Source organism: Daphnia pulicaria, chromosome 7 (assembly GCF_021234035.1).
Source record: "Daphnia pulicaria isolate SC F1-1A chromosome 7, SC_F0-13Bv2, whole genome shotgun sequence".
NCBI lineage: Eukaryota > Metazoa > Arthropoda > Branchiopoda > Diplostraca > Daphniidae > Daphnia > Daphnia pulicaria.
Window position 1 is genome coordinate 14,813,617 of NC_060919.1, and position 25,888 is coordinate 14,839,504.

At 38.4% G+C, this 25,888-nt stretch overlaps 4 protein-coding genes and 3 long non-coding RNA genes across 29 annotated transcripts in view; 2 read left to right on the forward strand and 5 right to left on the reverse strand.

Moving 5' to 3' along the window:
• Positions 1-5,431: 5,431 nt before the first annotated feature.
• Positions 5,432-12,253, forward strand: LOC124350593 (ionotropic receptor 93a-like). 9 transcript variants are annotated; one of them, XM_046801372.1, is made up of 13 exons: positions 5,432-5,562; positions 6,141-6,373; positions 6,488-6,591; positions 6,679-6,763; positions 6,827-6,987; positions 7,056-7,288; positions 7,364-7,581; positions 7,653-7,775; positions 7,838-7,989; positions 8,083-8,262; positions 9,462-9,467; positions 11,686-11,764; positions 12,113-12,253. In XM_046801372.1, the coding sequence occupies exons 2-12, from the start codon at positions 6,242-6,244 to the stop codon at positions 11,762-11,764; spliced, it is 1,473 nt and encodes a 490-aa protein (XP_046657328.1). In that variant the 5' UTR covers positions 5,432-5,562; positions 6,141-6,241; the 3' UTR covers positions 12,113-12,253. The 9 variants fall into 9 exon arrangements, 7 of the variants coding, with proteins under 7 accessions (XP_046657328.1, XP_046657329.1, XP_046657324.1 ...); XM_046801368.1 differs by lacking the exon at positions 5,432-5,562 and having other exon boundaries at positions 5,881-6,373; positions 7,373-7,581; XM_046801367.1 differs by lacking the exon at positions 5,432-5,562 and having other exon boundaries at positions 5,886-6,373; positions 6,827-6,988; positions 7,057-7,288.
• On the reverse strand, positions 10,861-12,612 carry LOC124350857. 2 transcript variants are annotated; one of them, XR_006921190.1, is made up of 5 exons: positions 12,506-12,612; positions 12,282-12,435; positions 12,114-12,201; positions 11,687-11,758; positions 10,861-11,322 (listed from the first exon to the last, which is right to left on the reverse strand). It is a non-coding gene; the product is annotated as an uncharacterized LOC124350857 (long non-coding RNA). The 2 variants fall into 2 exon arrangements; XR_006921191.1 differs by having other exon boundaries at positions 12,282-12,425; positions 12,506-12,544.
• A 708-nt stretch (positions 12,613-13,320) lies between these two features.
• Positions 13,321-14,546, forward strand: LOC124350891. The gene is made up of 3 exons (XR_006921246.1): positions 13,321-13,379; positions 13,447-13,697; positions 14,514-14,546. It is a non-coding gene; the product is annotated as an uncharacterized LOC124350891 (long non-coding RNA).
• A 505-nt stretch (positions 14,547-15,051) lies between these two features.
• LOC124350894 lies at positions 15,052-16,202 on the reverse strand. 2 transcript variants are annotated; one of them, XR_006921251.1, is made up of 3 exons: positions 15,939-16,202; positions 15,705-15,857; positions 15,052-15,334 (listed from the first exon to the last, which is right to left on the reverse strand). It is a non-coding gene; the product is annotated as an uncharacterized LOC124350894 (long non-coding RNA). The 2 variants fall into 2 exon arrangements; XR_006921250.1 differs by having other exon boundaries at positions 15,680-15,857.
• A 247-nt stretch (positions 16,203-16,449) lies between these two features.
• On the reverse strand, positions 16,450-18,315 carry LOC124350669. Its single transcript, XM_046801468.1, has 3 exons — positions 17,896-18,315; positions 17,723-17,817; positions 16,450-17,653 (listed from the first exon to the last, which is right to left on the reverse strand). Exons 1-3 carry the CDS (start codon positions 17,954-17,956, stop codon positions 16,604-16,606), a joined length of 1,206 nt encoding a protein of 401 aa, XP_046657424.1. The 5' UTR covers positions 17,957-18,315; the 3' UTR covers positions 16,450-16,603.
• Positions 18,316-18,417: 102 nt separating this feature from the next.
• Positions 18,418-21,743, reverse strand: LOC124350551 (elongator complex protein 2-like). Its single transcript, XM_046801311.1, has 12 exons — positions 21,564-21,743; positions 21,281-21,479; positions 21,091-21,213; positions 20,804-21,031; positions 20,495-20,743; positions 20,205-20,428; positions 20,054-20,143; positions 19,901-19,960; positions 19,652-19,835; positions 19,441-19,590; positions 18,701-19,364; positions 18,418-18,629 (listed from the first exon to the last, which is right to left on the reverse strand). Exons 1-12 carry the CDS (start codon positions 21,705-21,707, stop codon positions 18,497-18,499), a joined length of 2,448 nt encoding a protein of 815 aa, XP_046657267.1. The 5' UTR covers positions 21,708-21,743; the 3' UTR covers positions 18,418-18,496.
• A 722-nt stretch (positions 21,744-22,465) lies between these two features.
• The window catches only part of LOC124350530, a 30,023-nt gene continuing 26,600 nt past the window's right edge, over positions 22,466-25,888 (reverse strand). For 10 of the 13 annotated variants that reach the window (XM_046801265.1, XM_046801271.1, XM_046801270.1 and 7 more), the window contains 2 exons: positions 24,850-25,014; positions 22,466-23,798 (listed from right to left, as the gene is read on the reverse strand). In XM_046801265.1, coding sequence (XP_046657221.1) covers positions 23,477-23,798; positions 24,850-25,014 — 487 coding nt within the window. In that variant the 3' untranslated portion in view covers positions 22,466-23,476. Of the gene's footprint in view, positions 23,799-24,397; positions 24,428-24,849; positions 25,015-25,888 lie in introns of those variants that run through there. The other 3 variants (XM_046801263.1, XM_046801274.1, XM_046801273.1) reach the window with 3 other exon arrangements.

Sequence of the window (25,888 nt, forward strand, 5' to 3'; positions counted from 1 at the left end):
CATGTTGACATCTCTTTCCATGCATTACGCTTGATAGAGAAGCGATTGATCAAGTATTTAAAAAACCCACTTGGATGCATGCTTCCTAGTACCGGGAGTCAGAGTCTCTCTGGTCACAGACAAAGGTAAATGATTTTCAAGCTGTGTAACTGTCGCTAGACCGGATCCGCCAATTAATTAAAATCAACAATTATCTATAAAAAATAATCGACTTCTTGCGATTCATTCTCGAGTCTAATCAAAGATGGTAACAAAATCTAGCTAGCAAAGTCTAAAAAAATATTTTGAAAAAAAAAAAAAAAATTGCAAATGACAACACTGTTATTTCCTCCCATTTTTATTAGATTTCAGTCAAGCCGTTACAAATCTCTTCTGCTGAAAATGGAAGTCTCGAATATTGTTTGTGATGCTACAAAATTGAAAATGTCTGACAAAAATCAGATCAAAATTGCTGAAGAAGTTCGACATGGATTGTTTCGTTTTAAGTGGTGTATTGAGGACAAAATTAAGAAGGATGTTGTCCCCAAAAACCAAAAGAAAACTTTTAAATTGTGCGGATCTCAAACAGGTCGGGCATTCATCATTGAATACAGTTTTAACAAAGTTGAAAGCATATATTGTAAAATTGTTGCCGTACAAGAGACAACATACGACGACAACTCTACTTTTATTGAATTGAACAAAATGAATGCAAGCAAGCAAGGGTTGTCTAAATCAGAAGAATCATTGGATGAATCACCAAAATCCCACAAGAAGCAGAAACTTGATTCATCGCTTTCTCCACTATTTATTTGGATTTATAGAATGCGTGATAAGCCTTTCTCTCAAACTTATGACAACGAAACCCTTATTCACTTAAAAAATAAGGGTTCTGGTAAATGGAGTCAATGCTGGTCTGGTGCCTCGTGTTTGAAGGCCATCACGGTTTGGATAGATTTCGGGATGAGCTCCGTGAAACAAGAAAATATCATCAACACAATGAATGAATTCACCAGAATGTTCCATGATCAAATTAATTGTGACGTTGAGTTTCGTTTTAGAGATGGAACATCAATAGGTGCTCACATCTTAATATTATCTGCCCGCAGCACAGTTTTCTCTGCCATGTTCCAGAAGAGTTTCATAGAGTCTCAAACTCGTCAAGTGAACATCGATGACATAGAAATGGAAGTGTTTCGACAGCTGCTCATTTATCTCTACTCTGGGGACGCTCCTAAACTGACATCGGATGAAGAAGATGTAAAGACTACCCAATTGCTCTTCGAGGTTGCAGACAAATACGCCGTGGAAACACTCAAGAAAGAATGTGTCAACGTGCTGCTGAAAGAAGTGGATTCTGAAAATGTCATCAAGTTGTTGGTGTGGTCAAACTTCCACTCAATCACGGAGCTGTTCGATGAAGCCATGAAGGTTCTTGTTGACAACTTTCGTGCCATCAGCTTTCAACCCGAGTGGTTAGATTTTATGAAGAACTTTCCAGATTTGTGTTTGGTGGCGACTCAACGAATGTCTGCCTTGTTGCCCCCTTCAACGCATTCCACTGTTTAATGACTGCAGTTGGCCTGCTGGAAGCTGGAAGCGTGAAATTTATTATCATTTTTAAACTCAGAAAATCGTTTCCTACGTGACGTCAACTCCGAAATCCGAATTGTTTGTTTTTGTGTTGAATGAAACAAAAAGAATTGCTGTTTTGTTAAAATATCGTGTTTGAAGTTAACAGTCAGTCAATTAGTACGGAAATAAATATAATTGTAAAATTATTTTTTGTAGTATTTTTTTTCATGAATCCGGATGCTAAAAAATCTGGCAACAAGGAATGTCTCATCCTAGCGCTGAAGAAGAGAATCGACAGCTGCGTGAATGTTTTTGTATAAGAGTATTATGTGCAGTAATCTCGGAAATCGTACAACAATATCGAGGAAAATTAACAAGGCAAATTACCAATCTTAAAACTTAAATAGTTAATGAAAAATCTACAATGCCACAATTGATTGGTGTGAAATTGCTGTCCCAAACATGTCTTGAATTCGTTATAAACAACATGGCTGTGTTGTGTGAGAAGCTACCAAGTGCTGATTTTGCTACCACTTCTAGCAACCAAACGAGCCAAAGTCCTTTTGATCAATTACGTAAGTTGCCAACCAAGTATTCATAAGATAAGTTGTTACTAAAATTTTAAAATTTATTTATTAGCATCAAAGTTTTTGGAGGAAATCATCTGTGCTCTTCGAACCAAAAGATGTTTGAAAAAATTCCTTGGTTTATTGGCAGCTCCACAACTAGAGACCTTGAATCTGAGATATTTGTCAAAGAAAGATGATTGTTCTATTCATTTTGAACTGAATTCACTGAGATGCAAAGTAAGATGATATATTTTGAATTGACATATTTCTGTAACCAAAGACCTCACAAATTTTTTTTAGTACTTAAAAAACCTATCTCTCTGCTGGTCATCTCTCAGTAATGACAAATTCTTGACTTCTGTCATTCCTATGTTTGTTAAATTACAAGTTCTGGACATTTCACATTCTGAAGCTGGGAACAGCAGCTTGGAAGTAATAGGAACTTACTGCACAGAATTGAGGTAGGCCTATACAAGTTTGTCTGATGCTAGATTTGGTTAAATACATAAATTTTTGTTTTCTGTTGTAGAGAATTGGAGTTAATGGATTGCCCAAATATTTCAGATACTGGAGTAAAATGGCTGTGTGTTAGTACTGCACAAAATCCAGGAAGAGAAGATGGAAAATTGGGACTGCAAAAATCTCTTCTTAAATTGGGTTCGTCTGGTACTAAAATTTCCAACGCAGGAATCTTTCTGGGCTTGGAAACTTTCCGTAGTCTTAAAGTCTGGGATATAGTTACTGTAAAAATCTTGGCGGAAATTCATAAAGATTTCTTGAATCGATCCCAGGAGATTCCAAAGTATTCCCTGATGAATTTGAAACTCGCTTCGGATATTTGCGACACTAAAACTTTTGGATTGGTTTTGTCTCTGTGTCCCTTAGTCATTGAGGTAGATATCAATATCGTCCGAGGACTGACAGATAGTGATATACTATGTTTATTATCCCTTGAGAAACTCCGTAAACTGAAATTGGGTGGATCTATTGATGGCTGCAGTTCGTATGTCACGTTTGGTGGCGGTGTGACTCCAATCTTAAAAGCCTTTGGAAATTCATCACTGAAGACACTCTCTCTATCCAATTTGTGTGATGTCAATATTCAGGTAATCGCACAGCTTTGCCCGAACCTTCATTCTCTTGACCTATGCAATAATTCCAGCTATTCCACTGCTAAACTCGATGAAGAATGGGGCAAGATTGAGTCTCAAGTATTTAAGCAACTTGAAAAGCTGAGCCTTTCTGTAGGAAACTCAAGTATCAGTATTCCGCGCGAACACTTCATCTTGCTGTTGTCTGCGCCTTCTCTTGTGGACATAGATATTGCAGGATGTTCTATGCTCAACGACGACGTTCTCCAAGAGGTTGTTCGAGTTCAGAAGTTCCATCATCTTGAAAGTTTGGAAGTTAAAAAATGCCACAATGTGACCGAGAAAGGAATTGATGTCTTCATGAATGACCAAAACCCTCTTAAGAAGATCGCGTTACGTTGGTGTCGTCAAGTAACGAAGAGTAATGTTGATTATTGGAAAGAGCAAGCTAAAATGAATAACTGGCAAATATTGATCGAGTTCACCACGGAGAACTTATTTGATCGCTTTGATTTTTACGGTGAAACGCTTTGGTTTTTACGTGCTGACTCGGAATCGGAAGACGACTATGATTATTATTAGGATGAATATTGAGAAACCGATGGTTTCGATCATTGGGAAGAATCTTCTTCGGATGGATATGAAGTGTGTGCGATTGAGCGAAGATCTGTAAATGTTCCTTATTTCTTACGCATTCATGTATCGACGTATTACTTCACAAAATTTGTTGTAAATGCAGAAACAAACTCGCTTGCTTGTTTTATTGCTTAGTGTCCTCGATGGTGTTTTAGTTATGAACTACTGTTTTGTTTTCTTCCCTCAAATTTCCTAAACTTAAAATGAGTCCTGAAGCCTGATAGCGAAAATAATACTTCTTGTCTTTCCCTCTTCTCATTTTCTATCTAATAAGCGTGATCCTATCCACTAATAAAGTCTGATCCGGTCTGAACAAAGTTTTCCCTGGTTTTCGTTTTCCTTCCAATGCTTCCAAGACGGAAAATTCGAAAACCGGAATCTGGATGATTATAAATCTGGCAACAAGGTTACATGATACATGAACTGTCTGCTAGAACCATGTTGTAAAAGTAAACATGTCTTGTTGAAACTTGAAACTGGATCTAGATATTTAATTGATGAACGTTATGACTGTTGAGTAATCATCACAATGCTAGCAGTATGCCATAAGTAGTAGTAGTAAGAAACAATGGTAAGGTTTAAAACATGTGTAGAATATAGATATAGTTGTAACCAACAAGGATGCCATCAAACGAAGTCGACTATAAACGACGAGTCCAGAACATGTGAGCCTTTTTTATTTGTTGCGTAAGTTTCCTATTCGTCTTTTACGAACACATTTCTTTAATCCAGTTTACTAATTGTCTTAGTAACTGAGAGCTGCAAGTTTTGAAAGAAATGATTGATGTTCTCAGTAAAAAACAACCTATTGAATGATATTTTAAGCTGTTCTTAACTGCCCATCTTGACAGGTAGAATTTTTCTATGAAAACTTGAGGGAAATAAAAAATGAGAACATTCAGCTTTTAAACTTTTTGCTTCAATGAGGTGTCTTGTAAGTATAAATAACTTGTTATTTGATTAATTGGAATTGTTAATAGGTCAGTGCTGCCACTGTGCAAGTTAGTTGAACATTTGGCTAATAATGGAACAAAAATAACCTGCGTGGGAGTTTAAAAATTAAGTTATAATTTACCCAATCTCAAGCGCTGGGAAATGGTTTCAGCTCTTTGTTGAAGTTCATCAGGAAGAATTCTTAAACAACATGTGGCACAGGATGCTGAAATATTCCTTGATTCATTTGTAACTTTAACCAACAAAGTGCACAAGTGGGAGCATTGGCTTAGCACTTTGTCGCACAGTGTCTATGTGCCTATCTCCCAGCACCTGTGGACCATGACTCAACTCTCAAGTGAAGATCTATACAGTTAAAATTTTAACTTACAGTGATTTACAAGCCTTATGTTCATTCAAAAGCTTCATCAACTGAATATCGATGGGTCTAATACTCTAATTATGAAGACGTTATGTGAAATTATTTTTAGTAGTGGTGCGGCTCTCCTTTTGAAGACATTCGGTTCAACTTCCTTAAAGATTCTTCAATCGTACGCCCTTCGTCATGTCATCGTTTACACGTCATTATCCAGCTTTGCTCTATACTCATAGAGCTTATTCCCAATCATTGGTGAGTTAGTTAAATCTTAAATGTAACGCCGCTCAATTTTTTCCTTATTTCAGATTTTATTAATTTGTCTTTATTCTTTTTTATTTTTGTTCTCGGATTTTGCACTATCTCCGAGTTCAACTGATATGAATTAGTCGCTCTGGTCAAGGTAAGATATTTTCTGACTTTATCTTTCGTCCCGTCAGTGTTAAGTGTTAAAGTTATTTATAGTGTCCTTAAATATTTACATATGATGTCATTATTTAGGCATAAGTTTCGATAGATTTCACATTTTTTTGTGTCTCTGTCATCATAATTAAATGCATTTTCTGACACAATCAAAATGTACATTTTCATTTTGAAGAGACGTCACTGATATTGTAAGGATTCACTGAAGCAACCGCGGTTACTTACTGCGTTTATGTAAATGTATGTTGTTAGCAACCGTACTGTGGTTGCTACAACATAAACGGTTTTTTGAATTGCTTATAAGGCCAAAATACCTGTCATATTGCGTGCAACACGGTATTAGGCTATTGTTTGCTGCTTTGAACGTTGAAACCCTGTCAAATTTTATATACTAAATGTAAATGCAATTGATCGATAATTTCAACGTAAGGATACCGCATCGTGCTGGCGGTACCAAAGGGGTTAACATTTCGATCTCGGTTGCTATGGCGCAAAGCAATCACACAGCATTTATACAGTTTAAAAGTGACATGATTTTTTGCTTTACTGTCGTTGAAGGGGTAGGATTGAAGACCTATAAAAACTACTTGAATGCATGTTTCCTTACTACACTGCTGTCAAGTGGTACCGTCGATGCAATAGGCAAACTTCAAGTCAAAATGCAAGTTGCAGCCACGTACCGGACTAAACACTTAATTTCTACTGCCATACTAGCGACGCTTTTTTTAATCGCAGGCGAATTCTCCGATGCCGATCCTGATGGACGGCACTTCAACTACCTCGCTTTTCATGTAATGCGTTTAATTTCGAAATCTTTCTAATTCATAAAAGTTTATTAAATCTTTTATGACTATTGGCTGTAGAATGCTTAACCGATTTGGCGTTTATATTCATGTATTAAATAGAATCCACCGTACGATACTTTGATTCGAGGACCAAATGGCACCTTTACAACTTTCGGGGCATCGCTTGAATTGGTTAAATGGCTGTCTGCAAAATTTAAATTTACGTACGTCATGGCGAGAGCTTGCCATTCATATTTTAAAAATCGTTCTAATTACTTAATGCATTGATTGAAACGATATTTGAAACTAAGGTTTAATGTCTCCATGGTAAATCAAACCCTGATTGAAAAATACGGAACACACGAGGCTTCGTTTTATCAACTTATTAACGACAAAGTAAAACAACATTTCATGTAGATCATCCAAACATGATGTGTGATTAATATATATTTTTTTTAGAATGTAGATGGAATAGTGTGTTCCTTTTATTTAACTATGGACCGAGTGAAAAGGATGGACTTTACAAGTCAGCAAACATGGTCTGAAGGATTTTGTCTTATTGTTCCAAGACCTGTAGAAGAAAGCCGATTGTTCGCTTTCATCGGCCCGTTTCAACCTACGCCGAGCTATTTTCATTTCGTTGAATTTATTGACATTCGTTTTTATACATTCTCCTTTTATTGTTTTAGGTTTGGATGCTGATTTTTATTAGTCTCTTTGTTTTGGTTGACATGATGACTCTATTTACTTGGTTCTACAATCGCCAACGTTGGAATAATTTGGGCAGTGCGACTGTAGAAACCGAATTAAACAATGAACCGAATAGTAACAGACACAAAAGGAGCGGCTCGATCCACAAAAGCGTTTTCAATAATTTCAGTTCTCATATGATTTATGTAATTAACATCATGACAAACCAAGGTAAAAGATTTGCAATATTTTTAGTTGTAACGGTGGCCAAATTTCTGATGCTTATTCATACAAATTGTTATTTAGGATGCCAAGAAGCATTTAGCCGCACTTCTTTTCGACTTTTGACTGGAGTCTGGGTTTTATGTGCTATGGTTTTGGTGAATTCCTACACGGGAATCGTCACATCATCACTCACAACTCCAAAAATGAAACCGTCCATTGGATCGCTGGAAGAATTGGCTGCAAGTAAAGATATTGGCGTACTAATTCGACATGATACGTCGATCGGGGAACAGATTTTAGTAAAATCTAATTGATTTTTTTTTAAAATCATTTGCTGAAGTAATCTTGTTTTAAATCTATTTTTATCCAGAAAGCAACTTCTGGCGTTTATAAAGTTCTGGGAGATCAAGCCCGGCTTCATCCGGATCAAATACTCGGCGACCCTTTTACATTGGCTTCAAAACTGGAAACTGGCCGCTACGCTTATCCATTTGTAAGTGTACGCGCGAATCTTTTAAATTCATTACCAACATTTATTTTACTAATTTATGTTAGCTTCGCACTTTTGCCATAGCGTTTGTCGGGAACCAATACAAAAAGGATGGAAAATGCCGTTTTAAAGGGTCGAAACCTTTGCCGATTTCAGCAGGATATTATTCATGGCTTTATAAAAAGAACAGTTCATACACTAAAGTGCATAGCAGAGCGTACGTATATTTGTCTATGATGGCCTTGTTGAAATTAGTGACTGTGTATATTATCGACTTTGTTGTTTATTTTTATGTATTTTCTATAAACAGACTCATGGACTTGTGGGAAAGTGGCCTCATGCGCTTTTGGATAAATAGCCAACCCACCATTCCGAAAGCGGACCAATGTTTCGCAGACAGTAAACCTCGAATCTCTCGTCTTGTCCCCATCCAGTTGTCCGATTTGACTAGTGCCTTTCTAATTCTAGGCATTGGAATTGGATTGGCAACGTTAAGTTTCGTTTCGGAATTGATCTTCTTTAGACTAAATCGCCCTCAGATATGATTTTTTGCGCATTTTAATGTAAAATAAATGTTTTTAGTGTTTGTTGAGCTAGTGAGGTAAAAACTATTGTGTTGTTTGATGTAGACTTGTAGGCAATATGTCTTTACTGTTACTTCACTTTTATTTTTAGCATATCGGTGTTTCATGTTTCAATATTTACAAATATATATAAGACGGAAATAGCAAATTACGAGAGTTTCGTCATGATAAATACAAGTTTGTTTTCCGTTGTAACATCAAATTGACCCTAAATTTCATGAGAGAAGCAGATCATGGAGGTAGCAGGCATTAGCATTACGTAAGTGACGTAACTTTTGTCTTCAGTTCTAGTATTCGTCTCGGAGCTTGATAATCAAAAGAACGTGACTTGAGAAGAACTATTTTTCGAAAATTAGTTATTTACTGTTTAATTGCTGAATGTGAAATAAAAAACAAGAATTTATCAATCATGCAATAGAAAATTAAAAAGGCAACGGCCGTTGTATCGATGTTTAATTAGAGATCGGATCAACTAAAATTCGTCTGCTTGATGATAAACGGTAGTTGTCGAAGTTACACAATAACCATGACATTTCTGTTGTCGTAAGAGATAGGACAGTTTGTGTTGTGCCATTTAGTGTATCGATTTATTTCATCGAAAGGAAAGGTCTATAAAAAGCTTGAATCTTTAAGATAATCGGCTGTGCCAAGTGATGGTAATCTTTGCATGCCAAGGTCTATGCTGTTAGTCGCTTGGTTTCCTTGTTCCAGCATGGCTTTGTCAGTGAACTGCCTGAAAAATAACCAAGGATAGTTTACCTAGGGAAATCAAAGATCTTACGTACTAACATATTTTTAAAAATGTTAAAATTTGGTTTATTAACATTGTTCATTTGACCAATGCGCAATTTTTCAACAGTATATTTTTGAAATCAAAACATCTAAGTATCAAGTATTTGGCTTTTGTGAATCTTTTATCTTCAGTGTGACTGTGTCTTTCATAATCTGTAATTGTCATCCCATTTGTTATTTAGAGAATTCGTCATGTTGAGTGCAGTAGTTTTGATTATTTTTAGTTGTTTTTATTTAGATTTTCATATCACTGAAAGAGAATCAGCATCCTGGTTGTCCTTCCAAGAGGTAAACTTTCAAAAACCGGGTGGAGAAAATGAGTAACCAAAATTCAATTATAGTATTAGTCTTTCACAGATCACAGAGTGCAAAAGTTTGACAATTATTTTTCATTTATTTCTTATTTAGATTCTGCATTTAGAATAAACATTTGACTTAATGAGAACCATTTGGTTTTCCTTCCAAGGGAAAAGAAATGAGCAACACCACCAAAATTGTCAAAAAGTTCATAGTTTGTTTTGTTCACCCGTTGACTTCTACCACTTGAATCCCCCTCCATAATTCCTTATTAGAAAGGGCCCCCTCTTATTTTTGAGGTAATGCTTGCTGTTAGAAATCTGCTGTCACCTCCATTCTCGTTTCAGGTTAATCCTGCGCCGCTACTCCATGGACTGAATTCCTTGTTGGAAACTGACGAGAGATTAGAGACGACTGAATGACGGGCTGTCATTCAGCAATACTGCTCACATGCGTGCCGTCCTTTCTTCGCCCTGAGGTCCTTCCGTCGCCGCATGGTGCCTGCTCCAGCTACGCGGCCAGCATCATTCGACTACCCAACCGACGGCCTGGGCTTTCGACATTCGACTACCCAACTTGTTTGGCTTAAGAAAAATATCAAGCTTGTATCTTTCCTGCCTTCCTTTATATCAATTTTTCTTTAAAATTAATTTCTCCTTTTTCTCATAGGACTTATTGTCATCCAAAAAATGTTCATTCTGCCTACAGGGTAATCCTACCAGTAATCCTTCGATACTTGTCATGGACTTTATCCACTGGTGAAAATCAAGAAGAAAATGCTGTAATTCAAGACTTATCAATTCTGTAGTTAGCTAAATTACAAGTGCATTATCTGGGCTTCCTTCTTTTCTATGGCCCCGTTTCCCTAACTAACCACTAACCAACGCCCGCCGGTGGTCACTCACCCGCTGTGAAACCAGGAGGAGGGGAGGGCTCTGGTCGAACGGGGACTTGGAAGGCGAATGATCCGATGAAAACTTTTGGAGGGTCATGAGTCTAACCCGGAAGCCTAGTATGACTACATCTCCCCGGAAAAACTTGCCTCGTACTTCTCTCTTCTTCTTGGTCCAGATACTATCTCTGGGGGCCGTAGACAAAACCTACAACAGCATGCGCGAGTTAAAACAATGCAACCCACTACCCAATGAAACAAATAGCCATGGTTAATTTTTTGTGGAAATCTCCGTCAGTAAAGTTACAAAGACTGACGCAGATTTCCGCAAAACTAAACCACCATCGCTTTTTGTCTCATTGCCGCAGCGGTGGTGGCGGGTTGCGTTTAAACTCGTGCAGTAGTAGTAAACCGTCTTGAACCGGACGCTCTGTTTATTGAATTATTAAAAATAAAAATAAAAGTATCAGGTTTTAAATACAACATTTTTATTCATTATTACCATTAGATTTTACATTGTTTGAGTTTAACATTGATTTGTGTGGTTTAGGCCTTTTAGGGTATAAATTTGAGGGTTGGTAGGTGTATTTTTGTGGGGTGTGAAGATTGGAAGGTATAAGTTTGTGGGGTTTGGAGATTAATTGGTTGGGATATGTTTGTGGGGTTATAAATTAACTTTTTTTTTTATCCAAACTTGAATTACCCCCTCCCTCCAACATCCTCCACTTTCCTTTCCCAATCCCGAAAACATGTTTATTATTTGTTTGACATAAACATCCCATATTTGTTTTTGTTGCTTCTGAACTTATAAACGGGAACAGATAAGACACAATGACAATTTAACAATATAATGATGCAATTTTGGTAACACAACACCACCACCAAGGAACGACCAGTTGAACTTGATGCAGAAAGATCTTTCACCAGACACCATAGGCTGCAACAACGTGCCACATCAGCAACTATGCGAACATAAACGCTAAACCTGTAACCAAAATTAAATGAATTAATCTTCAGCATCAATGGAAATGCTGTCAATGAAAAGACAAATAAATGTCACTTTATAGTATTTACAAGAGTTAAGCCTAATCATAATTTTACCAATAAGAAAATTATACGCGTAAAATTCAACAGACTGGCTGAAAAAATCCATGCGTGAATTTGACTGGAACGAAGAAGAAGGTGAAGTTAAGACTTTAACTAGCTGTAAATCTACAGACATAATGCAAATTGAACAAAATACTGCCTGCAACTTCCATAACAAGACACCAGCAACAAGGAACAGCCATAGGTTAACTTGACGCACAACAATATTTCACCAGCCAAGGGGGTAAACAAAAATAAAGAACCTTGTTGACTGTGTTGGTGGTGTTGGCCTTTTCCTGATCCTTGGATGGGCAACAAAATGGTTCTCATTTGGTCTATAGATATTATACCAATGAAAAAGTAGTAGACATGCCAAAAAATCGTGCGCAGTTTACGCCGATGCGCACCACAGCGGCAGATAGCATAACTAAACTTTTTATTACGCTTGGACTTAGCGTACTTCCTTTGTTCAAGATCCTTTGTTCGACAAGCAGTCGGTTCTCGTCTCGTCTCTTGAAGTACGCTAAGTGTCAAGCGTAATAAAAAGTTTAGTTATGCTATCTGCCGCTGTGGTGCGCATCGGCGTAAACTGCGCACGATTTTTTGGCATCTACTACTTTTTCATTGGTATAACATCTATAGAATGAAAAAAACTAAAGAAATATAAATTAAAAATAAAAATAATTAAACCTGTTGCACACAAAATGATGAATTCTCTATCTTGTCAGCAACAAAGAATTGGATCTGGCAAAGGCATCAATATCTTGAAGATTTAAAACTGTAAATGGAAAAGTTAACGTGAACATTATTGTCTTAAAGAACACAGTAATTCGAAATATTTTTGGTAAAATAACTAACCTGCAACAGACTTGATTTTTATTCAGAAGAGAGAAGACATATTAGGTTGTGACTTGTGAGCTTGCATTTTTGGATTAGACCATTTCATTTCTATTGTCACAACTCTCAAGCACCTATAGTTGGTAAGGTACATGAAAACTTCAGCTGAAATTATCTGAAAAAATTTAGTCAAGAATGCAGTAAGAATTATTAGCTAAAGATTGTTTTATCTATTAGTCTATTACTTAAAAGCAGTTAACTTATTATCCGATCTCTGTTGTTAAACTTTTTTTAAGTAACTTATGAAAGTTACGACGTGTAAATGTCATCATGTCTGTCTGTGACTGACTGTGCAACCAACTTAAGATTAAAAACTGATTACTAGATGTCGCCAGTGTCGCCGATGTTTTTCTTTCATGGTAGAACGAGGCGAAATGAGCAAAACAAATTGTTGTTAATAGATACTTATTCCTGTGATTTCAAATACCAAATTTAACTTCGTATCTTATGTAGGTTTATCTTTACCTAGTTCTCTTATTTTTATACTGTACCAACTTATTTCTTCAAATTCTAGATGCATACTGTCACTCAGTCATTCCAACAAGTTGGCTTAGTGCTCAGTCAATTTGAATTTCCATCCATTAGATCTCAGCATGCTGTCAAAAACCTAAAACTCATGTTTGAAGAGTATACATATAGTGGAATATAAATTTGCCGGGATAAGGTATTTCCCCATTACTGCTACCAAACCATTACAATTCAGATTTTCATATAACATAGGTGTTTTTGCTTATGAACCATAGGATCTTTTCTGAATTTCGCAATTTTGGTGGCGTAGCCTGCAACAGCATGTTTGTTGTTATGGCTGTTTTCACTTCGGTTTAGAAGGCAACCCAGCTAAGAGATAGGTAATAGAGTTTTTTTTCTTATAGATAAATTTGTGTAAATTTGTAAATAACGTAGAATTTCCTTGTCCCATTCCCACTTAGAGTTTCAGTTTTCTATCACCACGCTACTGCAATACTTCATGACACTTCTTTCAGTAATGCTGTTGGTTGCTGTGAATTCCATTTTTACGGTTTTGTCATCATGAACTTTTCAGTGTGCTTCTTAGAAAAGGTAAAGATTGATATTCTTTATTCATTTTTATATTTTCATTAATGTAAAACATTTTTTTTTTTTACAGAGCACGCAGTTTCTTTGTGGAATCGTGTGGTCCTGGCACGGATATTCTTGAGCCAACGCTGGCTTTTGTCCATGACCAACGTTCTGCTCCATCCTTATTTTCCCGACGTAAGCTCATCCAGCTTCTGCTTCATCGCTTCGTACACAAAATATAACTTAAGTCTTACTTCACTGACAAGTTGGAACACTTCAGTGGTCGCTTCCGTGCCGCTGTTACACACCTGCAGTCACTCACCACGGGATTATGCCCAGGTACTGGTACCCTACAATTTACTTATTTTCGTAGATTATCTATTCTAGAAGTATACTTACTTGTGTCTGTAATAATTCCGAAATCAGGCCCTACTTGCGTGCAAACGCATTGTTACTTTGACGTTTTTTTTCTAACGCTAGATGGCTTTTCGATAAATGTCAGCTGTCAAAACAGTCAGTTTCAGTTACTTTAAAATCTCTTTAACCATGTATCGGCAGCTGTTGTGTGGAAATTATTTAGTGGAAACTGACGATAACTATTCCTCCAACAAAGCTCACTTGTTAGATTTTGGATAATGAGATTTTTTTTCTACTTCCGGTTTGCTCATTTCAGTCAGTAGTTCAGTAAATATTCATTCGAGGACCAAAAGAACCACATATTCGTGATCCTCGTCAAATTTGTGGTAAAGTTCATGTTTTTTTTTGTACGTTTTCGTACTTCCGGTTTTCAGAATTTTCCTGAACTGTTCTCTACTGTTCAGGAAAATTCTCGATTTTGGCCAAATTTTGGATTTCGTTTAAATCACAACTAATCGACCCCAAATTTCATGGAGATCACGAATATGTGGTTTAATTTGACGACAACTCAATGGTTGAGGCGCTGTGGTTACTTCCGGTATACTTCCGGAAATTTTTAAAAAAACTAGCAAGTGAGCTTTGTTCTGTTTACAATTCTTAATATTGCCAGCTTGATTTTAAGATTTAAAAATTGCATCTTCAAATCTTTGAGCCAAAAAACCTGACTTTTGTTTCTATCTGTATTATGTAACTTTTATTGGCATTTCACTTAATAACAACTGTTTTGTCTTTATTCAGGTAATGCAGAGGAAACCTCGAGAAGATGGACACCAAAACGCCGCTGGTATCTCCAAAATGTCAGCGCGGATCATCATTTGTTGTTGGTAATATGTTTGTGCCAGTGTTAGTTAACCCGTTGTCTGCCACGCCTTTGTTCTCCCCTAGCTCCTTTGCACGGGCCGCGGGTCGGCCTCGTGGATTTAATGCCGCGAGCCGCGAGGTCGGAGTGTCGCCAAGCCCAAAATTTGCCGCAAGGCAAGCCTTTTAGGCAATGCACCATAGTTCCCCCTTGTCGATGTGGTAACTTGTCAGCAATGGCAAGTCCCACCTTGGTCATGGATCCTTCAGACATGGCGCGTAGAGAGTAGAGAACAACCTTCGGGCTGTATGGCGTGGCAGCCAACGGGTTAACTTAAGTGTATGTATGTATGTATGTCAGTATGTGTGTGATTGTAAAAAGTGGTGGAATTGTGGGTGGAGGTGGGAGAATAATGCAATTCCTTTGAAGTTTTTTGTTTGCTGTGTGCTGTGTCTTAGAACTTATAATAAAATCATGTTTAGAACTCGACTTGTATATTTCTTACAACTTTGAAATTTTACATAATTAAAAGGCAGAAGTGGCTGATCATCTCCAGTCTCTTTACATAAACTTTTATGTGGAACCAAACACTATCTGCAACTCCTGTGGCACAGCAATTTCAGGAGAACACCAGCACAGCTTCTTCAGTTCTTTTTCTTCAATCCTGTATCAGCTGCATAATCACATCTCTCAACTGGAAACAGGCGGAAAAACCACTGCACATTGAACTGCACAGACATAGTTTAAGTATCACCAAGTCCTATGGAGAAAAAGGAATATTATTTTCCATGATCAAACAACAAGATCCAAAAGAAATCGTGGGCAAATGAAATTTTAAATGAAGATTAAATCCCAGGAAAAGAGAATTCTGTTCATCTAATTCTCAAGTGTTAGAAAAAGTTTGCAATACAGAGTGGAAATTTTTGTTCCCGTTTGATCAGAAGAAAGTTGTTAACTCAAAGGATCGCTATCTGATATCTTTCACAGAAACTATTATTTGGAAACAAGAAATAGCACCACTTATTGTCTACATCAGATCAGAGTTCTTAAAAAAGAAAAGACACAAGACTTCCCAAGTTACAACCAATAAATTCAATCAACTTACCTTATCAACAAAATTACACTACTACCTCTTTCGTGTTTCTGCGTGAGATGAGACGTACATCCGAACAGGTACAGCTTAAGAGCTGACAACGGACGACATTTCGGCAAAATGGAAAGCAGTTTCAGTCCACGTGATCCATTATTCGACCAGACCAAGTGGAAATTATATTCCAGATTGCCTGTAAATTCACACAGCAACGTCTAGGATTAATTACATTTGAGAAATCCATACTAGAATTTAAATCCAAACTAGAATTTACCATTAAATTTCAATGCTGAAAATGTAGATCGACACCGTAATTCCGTAACGAATTTGGAATACCTTTTAACTTGGCGTTTCGGAACAAACTGGCGAATTTTTGCCGTCCTCTTAAAGACACTCGCGTCATCTGGCGGCTGGGGGATAACTTGATTTTATTACAACAGATCTGCTGACAAGTGACAAGCTCAAACACACAAGAAAAGACTAAACAGCATCCCAGGCTTGGACTTTCTTTAATTTTAATGGGTAAACTAAGCTGAATTATACATTTCAAATTACTCTATAAAAAGCAGAATGTTCTAAACAACGATAATCCTGAACATTTCTAAGATTAGATAAGTAATTCTATGCTTAAATAATAAAAAACCCGCTTTCTACTATCCCCACAACGTTAAAAGGACCCGTTGGCGCACGATCCTAATTTAGCGGTTGTGCAACTCAGCATCCGGAACTTGTCTATTCGACGAAATACATAAACTATTGAAGCAAGAATAGAAAGAAACTGATCGCACGTTGCAAGTCAATCTTATTATTTACCAATCAAAACCAAAATAACCATTACAAGTAAAAAGCAAAAACTTGATTTCAAAGGTTATGCCAACTGGCAGGATATCATAGTTTTTCTAAATTTGCACTGTCTTATCAAATCAGCGAGAAATGTCTCTAAACCAATAAGCTTAAGTCGCCAAGATTGGGTGCATGAGCGACAACGTTACGGAGCGATTGAACCGAGCAGCAGAACATGTAGCCACGAGTGATCTCGAACCGGTTGGGCCAAGTCATCCAGGTAAGCTGATTACAAACATCGGCGCAGAAAACATCAGCTCCGGTGACCGTCGTCAAATGCGGATTGTTGATGCCGATTACAGCAGTGGCAGTGTTGGTGACCGGATCGTGGACCACTTTCCAGTAATACTTAGGAGCCGGAAGGACGTTGTTGTTATTAGCATCTTTGGCCAAATAAATTGGCTTTTGGACGCCGTTGATATCGGCCAGCGTCAGGATGTCGTAAGTGCCAGTGTAAATCACCAAGTCACGGGCTCGGCTGATGGCCAGATCACGAACCCCAAATTCCAGCGATTTCCAGTTGCCGTTGTTGAAGGATTGCCATTGCGGGGCAGCGTTGATGTAGTAATAAGTGGCGTCCTGACTGCCGGCGTCGATAAAGTCACCGTCCGGCGACAAGTGACCACGGGCGAAGTAGTAACTCTTACCGACATCAATGTACTTGATAGCCAAATCGTAGGAACCAACGATATTGGCCACACTGACGTTTTGGCCGGCTTGGCTGTAGCCAGTGTCCGGGTTTATGCCGACGAAATAATTTCCTTTGCGGAATGACGGGCGCAAGTTTGCCTTGTCATCGGCAGCGATATTGGCTCCGGAGATGGTGTTGATCGAATACAGAGTGTTGGCGATGGACTTGACGTGGCAGATGGTAATCTGATTGATGAACTTGGTACTGACTTGCCAACCGATCTCAATTTGCGTTCCGCTGGTCATGCAAGTTCCTGTCTCTTTAATGGTCTCCTTAACGGCCGTTTTGCAACCTAAAGAACTGTAACCCAAATTCTGCGTGCCGACCTGGAGGGTTGATCCCGCAGAAGAGCAAGTGGCCGAGTTGAACTGCACGCTGGTGGCAGTCAAAACGTTGCTGGTGCCTTCACAAGCCACCGTGATTTGCTGATTAGGATCTAACGTGATTATTCGGACCTGGAAAGAATAGAAATATGATGTTAGTTATCAAATTTATTCAAACTGTTAAATTAATGTTATAATAACCCCATTCTGAAGAGTTGGCTGGATGATTTTCCCGAAAGCATCAACAAAATGGGGTGGATTAGCAGGAGAGGATGCGTCCAAATCGAACGTGCAGGCTGTTAAAGTACACGTAAAACATTCAATCGTTAAATCTAATCAAAATTTGAATAGAAAGTGAATTTTTAATATTTTACCTGCAGACGCCGTGCCCAACAACGAGAAAAGGGCAACTAACAGAAACGGAGAAAACAACATCTTTTTCTTTGTGAGCTTCGAAGCGTACTATGGTGGTTTAGCCCAATCGAGGCTTTTTTATAAAGATATTACAAACACGGTGTGACAAATAAGTCCAAACAGAAGCGTGTTCTCAACAACCTCCATTCACACACGAACCTTTTGTTTGCACCACAACATGTGTACAAAAGATGTATAAACATCTGTTTCCTATTCATCCAGTTGGACGACAGCGAAACCGCATCCTTTCACGTTCTTTTTTTTGAAATACTGACGCCATTTAAATGGTTACACACCTTGCGGTCAATATCCTGACCGCAGAGAACTTACCTCGGAAGGTTTTGTAACCACGTTCAAAATTACTTTTTCAAAATAAACAGATATTTCAAAACCACATCTCTCTCTTAACAACTCTAGAGTTGAGGCCATCGAGTACACCATAAAATATGACCAAGTTTCTTTTAAATGTAAACATACCGTGATTCAGTCTGTGCATTGCATGCGCATATATTTTTAGAGAAAAGAGAAGTGATAACGTACAAAAGATGATAAACTTGCATGTTACTCCAACGCCAGATTGAAAATTTTGAAGGTGTTGTCGGCGCCACACGAGGCCAGCTGTAAAGTCTGGCCGTCGGCGGTATTGTGGTCTGGTCGGAATCTGAGTCGCTTCACCGTCATATGATGAGCTTGACTAATTTGAATAAAACAAAATAATCTCATTAATATATTGTAATGACACACATACTGTATAACAACAATTACCTTTGATTGAGCGAGGCCAGAATGTTCCACTGAGGGGCGGAATCTGAAGGCAAAGGATTCCACGTGTAAAACAGGATCTGACCGCTGTCCAAACCGATGGCGACCAGATAAAATCCATTCGGTAATCTGTTGGGACTGCACGCTACAGCTGTGACGGAATCGGCACACTCGAGTGGTTGCCCGCTTATCCGGTATGACGATACATCATCGACGGTGGTAGGCTCCCAGACGATAACACGCTTGTCGCGTGATCCGGTCAAGAAGTAACGCGAATCATGCGTCCAGTGACAGGACCACAAGATCCGGCTTCCGCCGCTGCCCTTCGCCACTGTCTTCAACGTGAATTTTCCTTCCTCGGTTTGAACTTTATCGTGAACAGCCCAATTCCGGTCACGCGAAACTGAGACGAGTTTCAGGCCGTCGGGTGAAAAGGCCATTTGGGAAACCGTCAGAGCATGGGCTTCCAGTTTTCCAATCAGACTCCAATCGCTCGTGTCCCAAATGATGATGGATGCGTGTTCTGCCTTCTGGGCCTTCGAGGCCGACACCAACAGTTGGCACTGAGGATCAGCCGCCAGACTGAAGAGCTCGTACCCGTGCCCGTACAGTTTCTGCACCTCGGGCCACAGTGTGTTTTGAAGGAGAGTCTCTTCAGTTGGGGGAGCTAATGAGACAACGTCACCACAAAGAAAAGAAATCAGAAATTTGAATAAGACTTTAATATTTAAATCGATGTTCACCAATGAGATGAGTTGCCGTAAAGTGGTTTTCTGCATACAAATCCGATTTTGAATGTGGAGCTTTAGGAGCTTCGGTCTCGGCTGTTTGGTAAACGGGTTTATTGGAAAGACCCAAGGCTGGAACAGCAGCTCCCTGAGGAGCACCCTGCACTGCATAAATAACAGTTGGAATACTCATGTGGAAAAGTTGATTTAAAAAAAATGGTATTACGTTCTGGAATTGGCAGATCAATACGACAGATCCGGGAAAAGTTCTCTAGAAAATTGTGAGGGGCTTCAAAAACTCGGATGACTTTCTCTTCTGCTCCGGAAGCAAACCGGAAGCGTCCGAGAGACGCAATGCAGGACAAATCATAACCATGAATTTGAGGACGACTTATTTCGTGCCACGTAACCTAAGTGTTCAAAAGGACATTTAAGATGTTTTTTTAATGATATGCCGACAGAAATGGAAGGATACCTCTTGGTTAGACTCTTGAATCCAAGGTGCATGGAGTCTAGTGGTCTGATCGATACTGGCCTAAATATTAAAGGCATTACAATAGATAGAATAAGACATCGTTGACAACAGTCTAACAGAAGAAATGTGAGGACTAATACTACTATTGCTCACAGTAAGAGCAAAGTCACCACTAGGATCCCATATGAAGTCTTCTACGGAATCAAAGTGCCCGCTACACACGACACCTGGATGCCATTGGCCCTGTAGGGATATGGAGAGTGTCAGTACAAAGACGATAAAACACCAAATCATCAATTATCACCTCAACATCGTGCCACAGATGAAGGGCGCCCTGATATCCATGAGCCAGGATGGAGGTTCCCTGATTCCCAAATCGGCAGCCATAAAGGCCCAATGTGTTTCCACCGATTTCTCCCACACGGACTTGATCATACCAAACGCCACTGGATGGATCTACTCCCCAGATCGTCATGGTTTTGTCCATGGAACAGGAGAGTAACCGCAGGGGATTTTTTCGGATGCCATCTGCAAGAAATTTTCATATGTAGGAAATGTTGCGTAAATATTTGAAACTTGGTGCTTCCCACTCACCTTTTAGCACGGGCGATTGCCAATGGATGCCGTACACCCAGTTCTCATGGCCTTGCAAAACCGTTTCCAATTGACACTTAAACTTGTGCTCTTCTTCAAAAATAACACAGAAGTCTCCCTGATTGGATTGGAGGGCTAACTTGCTGTTATCAGACTGAGACTGCTGATCCTTGCTGACTTCTGAAGAAATCCTCCAAACACGAATGAGTGTGTCTTGAGCTGCAGAAGCTAGCAGCAAATCACCACCATCTGAAAGCAATCAAATAACTGTAATACTCATGAGAGTAATAATAAAATTCAGATTAGTACCTTCTACAGTAAAGGCTAGGGCACGAATCCAGTCCTCATGACCAGGAACTTTCATTGTTCTTACACAAGAAAGTTCTCCCTTTGATATTTCAAAATTGAATAACTGAATGGATCCATCATCACCAGCACATGCAAGGAGAGGGACTTGGCAACCAGGTAATAAATTAACTGCACAGTCAAACATCAAGACTGGTTTTGACAAAAACTTTTGCAAAACCCTCCATTCTCCTGTGAGACGTTGAAAATGAGAATCAATTAGGAACATATTGAGATTGAAAGATCTATACCATTAAAATTATCTCGTAACCACACACAAATTTGATCTCCTCCAACTGCTACAACAACAGTGGCGATATTTTCTTTGTATTTCCAATAGAATCCATCGACTGAGTTAACACTGGTTTCCAAGCCTAAACAAAATTTCATGAAAATTATGAATATGAAAGTGGAAAAAAACTTGAAATTAAATATCTTTACCTGTTAATGTGGCCGCTTTTGAGCAAATGATGCCAGAAGAAGTCTTGCTGCAAGCCCAAACGATAACAGTTTTGTCTACAGATCCGCTTACAAATTCTTTTTCCTGTGATTGTTGCCCATCTTGAATCCACCGCATACAATTAACTCTGTCCTGGTGCTCACAGAGAGTATGCAAAATCTTGCCATGATTATCAGCAAACTAGAAACAATGCAAATCAGAACGTAAGTCGTCAACGTCAAAAGACCAAACGTGTGTGGCAAATAATCATTACAAGACACATACCTTTGGATCATAGACAGTGACGGCACGAGACGAAGCAAAACAGACCAAATCATTATTTCCCCAATCAAGAGCGTGCGGAGTTCGATTACATCCTACACTTGTGTAGACATTCCCGACAGCCACGTTGTTCAAGGAGGCAGCCATTTTTAATGTTTACGTCCGTTATTCCCCCCCGTTTGGCCGTTTCGTTGTCATGACAATGCCAACGCAGCGGCGCCATTCGGAACCAAAGTGGCGCGATTTCTGAATCGCACGAAATTATCCAATACTTTCACGAAGGATATTTCGAAATTTCAAAATGAATTCAGCAAATCAGGTATCGAAATAAAAATACTCAAAACATTTTCTTTTCTCGTTTTTTATTATTATTATTGGATCAGATCAGTTAATCATTGTTGTATCTTATCATCTCGCCCTGACAGCTGACAAACACCGTATACAGAGACACATTCAACTGCAACAATATTGAGATGTGGGTACCAGTATAACTGGCACTGTATAATGTTTTGGGTATTTTTTTAAATCTTTTTTGTATTTTTTATTTTATTTTTCTTTCGCTTTAGCGCATATTTACTTTATTGTTATGCTTCAATTTTCAATGGCTTGTTGAGAATTTCATTTGCTCGGGGGGAGGAAAAAACATTTCGGGACTGGGCTAAGATAGGGCGGGGCTGAAACAATACTTTTGTAATACTGCGACGAAACATAAGCATATTATCTTTAACTAGTATCTCTCTGGTCTTACCAATTGTTCTGTCCTGTTCCATTCCGTTTTGTCTTTAAAAATTTATTCAAGTGTTTTTTGTTGGACAATTAAGGAGAAAAAAGCAATCGCAGAACAGACAAATGAGCATTGATGATGTAATAAGAGCGATAGGGAGTGTGGTGGAACCGACAATAAGTCTGGCATACGAATTCTTTTTTGTTTCAAAACCAAAACCAGTACACAGTTTAATTAGATCATGTGGCATCGTCAGAATAACAGGGGCGAGTGAAAAGATGGAGATTCAATGAGGAAATGAATTAGCTGAATTGATTTCTTCTTCATATACCGAAATGAAACTGCACGAATTGCGACACGCCTTCGAGAGACATTCTCCAAAAGGACTCGGAAGGTTATTTTTCTTCTTTGAAATTTGTGAAAGTGAAAATTCAGTGGTGCAAAAAGGGTGGAAAAAGAAAATCAAAGTGGAATTGGATGAGATAATTTCTTAGTTAATGTCATGGGCAAAAATTTTTACTTCGAACCTTATTATTTTTTTTTAATGATGCTTTCGCACATCCACGCTGTATATGTATAATTATGTATATGCAATTAGAACAAACGACGACGACGACGTACTAATTTTTTTTTTCTTGGAAATTTTTTCATCCGGCGAGCAGAGATAGAGAGTCGAAATATGAAATGAAGAAATTTGACAACGCCGAAAAGATTCCCGACCAAACCCCTCCAAACGGGTGAGTCATTAGCCGAAATCAGAAGCGTATACACATCATTTTAGAATATTATCAATTCAATTCAATCTGTGGATGTGTGTTGTATACATAGTTTAAATAAATGCGTCTAAACGTGAAATAACCGGGGTTTTCATCATCTCCGACAATATCTAAATGTTCCGTGATCATTTTGGTTTGTACGTGAATTAAAAACGAACTGACTTCATAATTAGCGCGGGAAATTTCAAAACGACAACACAAAAATTGGGAGTTATAATAATATCATGGATGGTGTGGCCGTATAGTCTGTGTGAGCAATACAAATTCATCGTTCCAGCATTACACACACACAGTAGCAGCGCAGATTTAATTCATTTAAATCTTGTTTTGAAAAAGTCTGCGGTTTTGTCGGGTTATACATAATTTTTTATGGACTAAATTATCTTCTGCGCACTCACAGTTCAACTGTCTCACTTTTAGTGTTTGTATTCGGGGAATTTGGCCGGTCGAACTTGCGGATGAGAAGCGGCGATGACGTCGACTGCCGACGCTGCAGCAGCAACGGCGGCCGCCGCCCGCAGAGGATCCTCTCCGGTGCTGACGGCCGAACGGGATCCCGATGGATAAGAGGACGACACGGTCGTCGTCCCTCCGTCGTCGATGGTGTAAGATTCGTCAGAGTTTCCCGACGGCGACAGCGGCGGTCCGTATCCGAGTTCGTCCGGTCCTTCCGGCTGATGTCCCATCAGCGGATCGTCGATGAAGAGTCCCGCCTGATCCGCCCCCAGCACGACGTCACTGCGGCGCAAAATACACACACACACAATTTGGTCGTCGATTTGTTTTCTTTTAATTCAACACAATTTTAATTGTTTTTTAAAAAGAAAAAATGAATTTCGGGTGTTATTTAGAGGGGTAGGGATAATCTAGTAAGTCAATCTAGATCGAATATATAGGACAAATCCGGTCTCTACAAAGCCGAATTGATAAAAGACTACCAAGCTTCAAGGAATAATAATTTTAAAAATAATAATTATAAGAAAATAAGGTTTGAAATGGTTTGCCCATTTTTTCCACACATCATCTCACCTATATAGTTTTCTTTCTTTTTTTTAAGTGTTTCTTTATAAGAAAAACAGATCAAGACCGTTTCACACGCACGCACACACGCACAGCAGAGCACAGCACATCGGGAGTAGTAGTAGTAGTAGTAGTTGTGTGGTAGTAGTAGTAGTAGCGGTAGAAGTAGTAGAAGTAGTAGTAGAGTGGCATACATTTTTCGAGTGTTTTTTAGTTTTTAGTAGTAGTTAATGTGTGTGTGAGTGTGGTGTTAAGTCCTATATGTATAACTTGAGAGATTGGAGGAGTCAACTGTGTGTGAGTAAACTTTTGTTTTGGTTGGGTGTTTTCAGTACAGGCCGAAACACCTGCATCAAATAATTCAAGAGAGAGAAAGAAGAGAGAAACAGTTGCAACAAACAGATCTCCAATGAACATGAAAAACCGAAAAATCCGGCCAGCCATTAAAAAATTAAAATAGCACATTTCACAAACACTAATCCAAGATAGTAGTATGTCAATCAAAATCTAGCGAGAGATTTTTAAAAATTGAGGCGCACAACAGGCACATCATCGTCACTGCTATATAGTCATCATAATAATAATATGTACACGCTAATTAGAATTATTTATAGAGAAAAATAGCTAATAAGATAGTTAAGTGCCGGGCAGAATTTAAAAAAAAATAATTAAAATGAAGATTTTTTTGTTTGAAAAACAAATGAAATCAAATGCAGTGGTGATGTGCATGTTGTTGTTTTTTGGCAAAATGAGGTCATACAAGTCATACCTATCGCTCTCGTCGGAATCGCCCGGATCGCCGCCGTGTCCGCCGTGTTTGATGTCGTCGTGGTGGTCGTGATTATTCTCGTTGCTGGTTGTTTCGTAAAGGCTGATGCCCGGCACGGAGGTCGGCTGTCGGTAACGGCCGTAGACGAACCGCAAGGCATCGCTACTATGTTACACATTTTTTTTGGTTTTTTGGTTTTGTTGTTGAATTGTGTGGTGTTGTGCGTGTTTGTTTGTTGGTTTGGGTTTGTCAAATTTTTTTGTTCGTGCGTCCCGGAAGGCAAATCAAAGCGATTTTAGGAGAAAACAAACGGATTCGATGCCCAAAGAAAAGGTCAAGATATAAAAGAAAAAAAAAAAGAAAATCAAGGTATAAGATAAAACGAATAATTTGGTGTGTACCAAGCAAGTGTGAGATAATTATTTGATAATAATTAAAAAAATATCCAAGACCCGAAAAAAAAAATCAAATTAGTGGAACAATTCAAATAGAATAATCGAAAAAGAGCAAATTCAGCCAAAATCGCCATCAGCCAAGATTCAACGTAATTGAATAAAATTTAGCGGCAACAATTTTGTTTTTCAAAGAAATATCAAACTAATGTCAAAGTAATTTTGGTGCTGTGTGAGAGACCCTAATTTAATAATAAGAATATAGGCGAATGTTTCCTAATTGTGACTAGTTTTTCTCTTTTTAGATTTTGCTTGATTGAATTTTATTGCAATTTTTCGACAATCAATTGATCACTTTTGGGGGTTTTTAAAAAGCTACATGTTTTTGCTTCTCTTTGATTAAAAATGAAATGCTTGAAAGTTTCTAATGTAATTAATAAGATGATCCCTAAGAGGAAAATGCTACTCGATCAGGTGGAAATTTGTCTTAGAATGTCGAAATGGAATAATAATAATAAGAGACAGAAAGAGAGAGAGATAGAAAGAAGAGATATGACGATTATTTGTGTTTTTTTTTAAACTGGAATGACTTAAGATTTAAAATTAAAAAAAAAGGAACGATCCTAATTTGATATTTTTAAGTGTTG

Bases quoted from the DNA above. Each gene is read 5' to 3' on its own strand.
- LOC124350551 (XM_046801311.1), bottom strand. From the start codon at position 21,707: ATGGCTGCCTCCTTGAACAACGTGGCTGTCGGGAATGTCTACACAAGT. The intron at 21,032-21,090 runs GTATAGATCTTT...AACGTCTCACAG, and splicing joins GTTACGAGATAATTTTAATG to GAGAATGGAGGGTTTTGCAA. The intron at 20,744-20,803 runs GTACTAATCTGA...GATTGCTTTCAG, and splicing joins CCTAGCCTTTACTGTAGAAG to ATGGTGGTGATTTGCTGCTA.
- LOC124350669 (XM_046801468.1), bottom strand. From the start codon at position 17,956: ATGTTGTTTTCTCCGTTTCTGTTAGTTGCCCTTTTCTCGTTGTTGGGC. The intron at 17,818-17,895 runs GTAAAATATTAA...GTACTTTAACAG, and splicing joins GTTGGGCACGGCGTCTGCAG to CCTGCACGTTCGATTTGGAC. The intron at 17,654-17,722 runs GTTATTATAACA...TATTCTTTCCAG, and splicing joins AGCCAACTCTTCAGAATGGG to GTCCGAATAATCACGTTAGA.
- LOC124350593 (XM_046801367.1), top strand. From the start codon at position 5,984: ATGCAATTGATCGATAATTTCAACGTAAGGATACCGCATCGTGCTGGC. The intron at 6,592-6,678 runs GTACGTCATGGC...TTTGAAACTAAG, and splicing joins TCTGCAAAATTTAAATTTAC to GTTTAATGTCTCCATGGTAA. The intron at 7,990-8,082 runs GTACGTATATTT...TTCTATAAACAG, and splicing joins ACTAAAGTGCATAGCAGAGC to ACTCATGGACTTGTGGGAAA.